Here is a 7629-nt window from a genome sequence, read left to right as displayed (position 1 = left end):
TGCAATCAGCATTGCCTTGTCCAGGCAAGCTTTGAGTCTCTCAAAGGATGGGTGTTGTGCTATCTGTCTCAACTCTCGTTTAGAAATTTTTCCCTGTATTTGTCAGAACTTTCTGTTCTGTTCCCTCTTGGCCTCAGCCTTACACATACAACCATTGTTTTTGTTCGTTTGTTTTTAATAAAAACAAACTTTATTTGAAGATAAATTGTCATCTAAACAAATGTCATAAGATGATACATTTTTCATAAACATTATTCAAACTCGATGCCTATTTACACTTTTTTTTAAGCTAGCCTCTTGGTAATCTCCAAATACAGTGTAGTTACCTCCTACTTCAGCAAGTCAGTTTTAGCCTGTGACACATTCAACACTTAAGAAACTGTCCTACTTGCCTTAGGGAGGTATTTGCTGGCCAGATTTCATTAAGAAGGCAATTATTTTAGGTCACAGGTACATATTTACCAATTCTCTGGTATTCACTGAGTGCTTTCTGTTTAACCAAGTTACCTGTGTCCAGAGTAACAGCTGGCTCTGGCATTTCATTCTGGAGAGGATCTTCCTGTTCTGCACTGGTAGCAGAGCGTCCTCTTGCTGATTGGTCACGCTTGTAAATAAGTGAATGTTTATTGCAAAATAAACTGGAATGGCAAAAAAAAAAAAGTCGCTCAGATTAGGCTGCATCTCTTTAATCTACAGGTCTCTAAATGAATAATTGGAACACTTCAGCAAACAAACACGTTTACCAAACACCACTAGATCTGTTAAATTTGTGGTACTACCCAACAAGCTTGCCACACATATCAATTACTATGTTACTTCATTCCTGTTGCTTGACTCCTAGGAGACATTGCTCAACTCAATCTGCTGTTGAACCTACTAGAATATCAGGTTCAGCCTCACAGCTAATGAGAAATTTGTTTCGCAAGTTGACACCTAAAAGGCTGACGTCTGACCTCGTTAAGCATGACTTACAGCAAGTATGGGATTCTGGGAGAGTACAGCAAAAACTGAATACATGCATGAAGTATCTTAGAAGATGGGATTACATGAGAGCAAAATAACAACTAATCTCCCGCACTAAGGACTAATACATGCATTAAACCACTTTACATTCCTCCATATGTAACGGAGTTAGTAACTAAAAGTTTCCTGTTAAGGCTAGATATGTTTGATGGCCCAGTCTAGAAAGGTCAAACAACATGAAATGTCTTCAAATGTCTAGCAGCGTAATTAAACTGTAAAGGTAAGAATTGCTCTGCAAGAACAAAGCTTTGTATTTCTTAGATTAGAAAGGCCGCAGACCACAGTCTCCAGTGTAAACTCACTTCAGTGTAAACTGACATGCCAGTGTCGCTGACAGTACTGTGGAAAGAGTCTGCAACTATGTCGGTACTGCACAATGACACCCAGGGCAAGTGATGACCAGTGGCAAACTCTCTTCCTTGATTATGGGGTTGGGCTTCAAAGGTCAGCCTCCCAAAAACACCAAGCTGTCTCCTACAGAACTGGTTCCATTTGGATACACCCTAAAATTGATCAACCTAGTAATGTATACTACAATATCTTTATACTATAACACCTGATGTAGTCTATAAAATGGTTTGGAAGCCTTTAACATAGCAGGCCCCTTTTTCCACATTCAGTGCTTTCTAGCAATTAGGTTGGCTTACTTGAAATCTGCTCCTTTGAGTTTTTCAAACACCTGACGCTCTCTGTTGTGGCAGGGGATAATATTCTTGCTCCACTTCAGGCTGTGCTGACCTTCAGGACCTGGTACAAAGCCATAACAGATGCTCTTCCTCCTGCCTGGTAGGACATCCGCACTGTTTTGAGAGGGTTGGTTGTCCAACACCGACAGGGCTGGGATAGGCTAGGATAAGAAAACAGGCTTGGTTCTGGAGGGCTCCCCTCGCCTTCCCTTTTTTCCCCCCCCTCTCCCTCCTCGCTTGTTTCTTAGCTAGTAGACCACTGGTAGTTCTTGCCTTTGTAAAGGGATGTTTTCACAAATTATTCAACGATTTTATAACAGGACAGAAATGTCATCCTATGGGCTACACCAAGAAGCCTTGGAAATGTGTTTAAGAAACACTGGCTATGACAGACTTGTATGTCTGATAGCCTTAAGTAGAATGTCATGAAGTGCAAACTGTAAGTTATATAATAAAATAATGGTATTATTTATACGCAGACTAGCATAAAAAAGGCTGTGTATTGAAATTACAGGAAACAGGCAGAGTCCAAGATGGACACATTTCATATTTTGAACAGCCAAATCAAAGCAGAAGGCAGAGCACAAAGCATTATTCAGTTCAAAGCCTGACACTAACCTGAGGAGGCCAGGCAGCTTGCTGCTGTGTCCATTCAATACAAGAACTGGCATTCAGAATATTATTAAAAAAACGGGAGGGGAGGCATCAGCCTCAGAGGTTTAACTCTGCTTGTGTTATGGACATTCTCATAGTTCCTCTGTGTTTTTTTTTTGTTTGTTTTTTCTAGAGCATTTGTAGCCAACAGTTTCACTCTCTTTGATCAAAACTGGCTTTAAAAGCATGCTCAGTGTTTGGGTCAGTCATTTATATGCAAGCACTGACTATGATTCAGCCAACAAAAGAACAGTTAGGTGCAGGCCACCCATACAGCTTTTCATATTTATGAGCACAAATCCTTTCATCTTCCAAAACTGAGGTGTCTGTGTGTGTGATTTTTGCACCAACAGGCTGATATGCAATGCTCAGGAAGTCTATACAAAGCTATGGTAATCAAGAGAACACATGGTGAGGCATTTGGCATGCAGCCAACAGAAGTCCCTTAACCCCTAGATTTCGTTAGGGGACAGTATAATTTCTTTCAAAGCTGCTAAGCCAGCTGGCAAAAAAATGTTCTTCCTTTCTCGCCTTCCGCACGCAGACAGGCAAGTTAGTTAACTGAACAGAACTCCTCCCCCATGATCCACTATCTCTGACTAACACAGCAAAGAATTAAAAAATAAAAATAAAATTAATTTTCTGCGCTGTCTGATGTTTTTCTAAGACTTTTGTAAGGTTGAGTCAACCAGTCCTATCAGCATCAATTTAACAAATATTTTTACTTCAAAAACTACTGTGCTAAACTGTCATCTGCCTGCCACGAAGTACGGGAGTGCTGTTGCTACACAAAGGTAGGTGCCAAGATCAGTACCCACAGACAGTTACCCTTTACCTTCAAGATTAGTCCTGGCTTCCTGAGTGAGAATTTCAGAGGTTCATCTTTCAGAAGTCCTTGGAGCTTCTGGAGCTGACAACTGGCTCTTGGCCCGCGTGTGGATAATTCAGCTGCAGCAGAGCACCGGTGAACTTTCAGCTTGGTATCATCAAACGCAGTTTGCACAACCCGAGTAGCATCTTCACAAGGTCAACAACAGATTGTAAAAGAAAAAGCAGACAATAGAAAGCAGTTAGATGGAAAAGATAAGAACTTTTGAATGTTTGTACAAGGATGCTAAAAGCTTGCTATTACCAGGAATAACCTTTCTCACAAGGATTCAGCTAGAACAGATGATAATGGTATTAGAATAATGGCTAGTGCCTCACAGCAAAGACAATTCACAGTCCTGTAAACTCCATGAAACACATGGAAGTGAAATTAATCCTGTCTAATTTCTAAAGCATTTCTCTGTCAGAAGCACTTGAGAAGAATTGCACTAACCGAGTGTTTTGCAAGTTACAGGGTAATGTACCATCAGAAAACTTGTCAAAGAGCAATGATTCCAGTAACAACAATAAAGCTATTATTTTCTACACTCCAGTGAATCTCAGGGGGTTCTGGACAAAAAGAAACACATGGTCAACTTTTCAAAATACTTTCGAAATACTAGAGTACTATTCTAGTGTTCTAGAATTAGTACTAGATGCTAGTTCTAGTATTCTAGAATAGTATCCTACTCTATTTCTAGAAATAGAGTATTATTGCATTCATAATTAAATGCAACTTTTTCTTTCACTGTTTACAGGTGAACACAGGGTTACATACACCGACCACTTCACCAAGGCACACACTCCAGGCTGCTGTGCTGATAGCAAGCAAATTTAACTGGCTCATCTCAGGCCCCCTTTGGACTCATTTTCTGGTATTACTTGTCGTCTGTGAGGTAGCTTTTGTCTGAGCTTGATAGCAACAAAAGCTGACTGTTATCAATCCCTACGTACAAAGGAAGATCGGGCAGCCTACAGAGCTAGCTTTACAGAAGAATAAGCCAAAGAGGCTCTGCACCCTTCTGTCATACTATACTGTAGACAAAGGAACTCAGGCTAAGAAGTTAAGCGACTGGAGGGGTAAAATCGGAGGATGGTGAAGGCCTTACATCCTACAATGTTTCATTTGCTTGAGAGTGAGTATTTTTGCAGTCCATGGACCTCCCTGATAAACCTCTTGGCGTTCACACTCCTTTCCCTCGATGGCAGAACTGAACGGGCTTCAGGTCCATATGTCAGAGCTTCGAGTTAAAAGCTTTGGGATGAGCAATTTAACAGATGCATTACCTGTCAGTGGGGCTGTTGTCACAGGCGGCTTTGTGTAGAGATCAAAATCAACGTGCCGTTTGTCCCAGCTCCATCTGTCTCGTGACAGCACTGGCTCCATGTTAGCATGCAGAGCATTCGCCTGCCATTTCTAAATTAAATTTGAACCCCGATAAGTAGCCAGGCTAAAATCACAAGGGAGGAGTCACAAAAAATAAGTTAGCTAGATTTCTGGGCGATGAGCTAACAATTGCCAGACTTTGCTACACAGGACCACTTCTCTCTGCAAGTAGCTTTTCAGCTTGTTCTGCATACACTAGAAACATGGCAGGAATATTCATCCTCACAATGGTGAAATACAGTTCAACTTTTTGTGGCCCTCTGACTACTCGCTGATGAAATAGAGGTTAGATTAATCAGACTGAACTATCTTTCCTAAACTACAAAGTAATACCCGCTCTGTTGTTTGCCCCGTATTTTCAATGTTTTACCTAAAACTGTGCAGCTAAAGGATAGCTGAGTGAGTGCTGAAACTGCATGGCAATATTGTAGGAAACTAGACAAACTCCAAGAACTTGTTTGCCTCCCACAGGATGATGTGACAAATGAGGGGCACATTCTGTGTTTCAGAAGAAAAACAGAAACGTCTGTAGAAGCAATGTGTGAAAATCAGACTGCTTCTGAATGGGATCCTAGTTTTCTGCTTTTGTTTGTTCCACCTGTCTGGTAACACGTGAATTCAGAATCAATCTCCATTACAAAAACAATGCTGGTCATGTCTGTGAAGTCCCCATTTGAGCAGAGGGAGCCTCCTTCCTACTTTCTTTCAATGCCACAGCTGGCATTGATGCTACCCAGCTACCGGCACTGCCAGGTTACACTTAGTGTCATTCAGGGTAAGACATCAGATCTCTTCCCCTCTCTCATCCCATCCATAGTTGCCAATGGTCAATACAACATACCAGGCAACCCTTAATCCCACACCAAATGTCACAGTCTCCCATTTACTTCAGTTCAGTAACTCTGGAGTCAATCAACAGCTGCTGCACTGTAAGCCTGCTACTCCTTTTGCTACCCTTTTTCAGCTTGTCAAGTTTTCCATCCTGTACTGCCCAACTCCCCTACTCTCTCTGTTTCACCTCTTCAACAAAAGGCATCAAAAATTATACCTTCGCTTGCTCTTGATCAGTGAAACTTCTCTCCCCCATCAAGAGAAGGTACATTCCCCAACATCATGGGACAGAAGAAAGCACTCTGTTTTCATTAACTCTTTCACTTCAGCTACACTCTAACCTTTCTGAGAAACTATTGCCATTTGTAGGAAAAAAACGTATGGTAAATAAAGTCTAAAAAATTAAATGAACACATTCTTGCAAGATATGGTCATCGAAAGGTAACAAGCCTCCAAGCATTCAGCTTGTTCCACTCTGTGCTGTCTGTGTTCAATTAACTTGGCAAAATTGACTGATCCTGATAATAATAATAACAACAACAAATGTTCTATCCCTTTATTTTCTTATCTTGCCAATTCTGATAACATACAAATCTCCTGCCTAACAGCAGATCACATGTGCTTAAGCATGCACAATGCTGAATGTTGAAGACTGTTCAAAACAGGGAAGAGTTAAAATTTTTTTTGCTGGACCCCACTTGTACATGTAAATCAAAACATCATACACTCCATTAATACCTATTAAAACCCATTTAATACTGGCAAATAGGTTTTCTATATGTGTTCAGAGCAGAATTTGCGTATCCAAACAATCACCTGGGTGAGCTAGGTTCTGATGTACCCAAACTGCAAATACAGGTGTCACCCTCAAAAGAGCTTGCCTGGGCTGTATCCCTCAAGAGCAACTTCCAAATGCTAAAGCAGTCAACCTCTTTCAAGTATACTAAAACGCTTCAGTTCACTTTGGACAATTCATTTAAGTTTAATGTTACCTGGCTTAACTCCTCCAGACGTGCCTCGTCAGGCATCTGAGGGTGCAGGTTGCTTTCAATACTGCTCTTAAATCCAGGAAATACAAATCCATCCGGTGACAGCCACATGCTCCTGGATTTTGCAAAGGATTCCTTACAGACAGCAACCACATCAACTGGGTCAAATGTAGCTGACAGGTACTCAGAACAATAAGTGAATCTGTTCTTTGGTTCCTACAAAAAAAAAAAAAAAAGTTTGTTTTTGTTAATGTGAACTTCCCTTTGCTGGGAGAGGAGAACATTTCCCTGAAAAGTACAATCTAAGACAGAACCAGCACCATTTCATTACCTAAGGCTTCTACTAATCACAGATCAAAATTATACAGGGAGAAGAACCATCATTAAATACTGAGAAAAATATTTTTTGTATTTTGTTCTATTATGATCCAAGAATCAATTTACTATCAGGTGTTATAATGGGATCTCTGAAAAATAATCACGGAATGACATACTTTTAATATTATTTTCATTTACTTATGGTTGCAAAAATAATTTTAGTGCGTACTGTGTTGTTCATGGGTGTAACATGAACACTTTCCACAGAGCTATAATAGTTTCCACTAGCAGACAGGAAAATAACATTTGTTATTAAGATTCAAGCCAGCTGTTCAGACAAAAGCAGATAAATGTGATTCTTCAAATGTGTTCTTAAATATATTCTCCAAATCACTTTATATTGCATACTTCAACATTGCAATTACTCAAATTCTTCCACTTATAAACGTGTGGGACTCCGAACTGGAAAGATTACCGAAGTCCACGCTCAGAATTAGAGTCCAAGTCATGGGGAATAGACAACCTGACTATAACGCACAACATTAAGAGCAGAATTTCACACAGCAAAAAAGAACACCTCTTCTGGGGTACCAACTTCCCACCCTATGTACTAATACAGAAGTTACCAATGTATACCTATTTAATTCATCTCTCTTTTAACACTGCACATGTCAAGCTAAGATCTTCCATTTACATGTCTCAGTTCACCTTTGCCATTTCCTGGCGAATATATTTCTTTGCAAGTTCTGCAGAATTCAGGCTCTGAGAGCTGTAGTTATAAACAGATTTGCCATCAACAGGATAAATCCTGAAAGCTTCAAACTTTGGCTTTTTCATCTTTCCTTTAAGTTGACATATAGCATCAATGTTAGCC

At 40.2% G+C, this 7629-nt stretch overlaps 1 protein-coding gene across 11 annotated transcripts in view; it reads right to left on the bottom strand.

Annotated features, from left to right (window-relative positions):
- Positions 1 to 7629, bottom strand: part of CFAP92 (cilia and flagella associated protein 92 (putative)) — a 97173-nt gene that overhangs the window by 16497 nt on the left and 73047 nt on the right. For 10 of the 11 annotated variants that reach the window (XR_001209670.3, XR_001209668.3, XR_001209672.3 and 7 more), the window contains 6 exons: positions 7464 to 7628; positions 6441 to 6653; positions 4518 to 4647; positions 3199 to 3380; positions 1671 to 1870; positions 508 to 638 (listed from right to left, as the gene is read on the bottom strand). Coding sequence is in view for 5 of the 11 variants with exons in the window: in XM_067002851.1 (XP_066858952.1) it covers positions 508 to 638; positions 1671 to 1870; positions 3199 to 3380; positions 4518 to 4647; positions 6441 to 6653; positions 7464 to 7628 (1021 nt within the window). In the remaining 6 variants the exon portion in view is untranslated. Of the gene's footprint in view, positions 1 to 507; positions 639 to 1670; positions 1871 to 3198; positions 3381 to 4517; positions 4682 to 6440; positions 6654 to 7463; position 7629 lie in introns of those variants that run through there. The other variant, XR_007157608.2, reaches the window with a different exon arrangement.

This window comes from Anser cygnoides, chromosome 10 (assembly GCF_040182565.1).
Source record: "Anser cygnoides isolate HZ-2024a breed goose chromosome 10, Taihu_goose_T2T_genome, whole genome shotgun sequence".
Lineage (NCBI taxonomy): Eukaryota > Metazoa > Chordata > Aves > Anseriformes > Anatidae > Anser > Anser cygnoides.
Note: the sequence above shows the minus strand (reverse complement) of the source record. Positions and strands in the feature narration are given on the sequence as shown.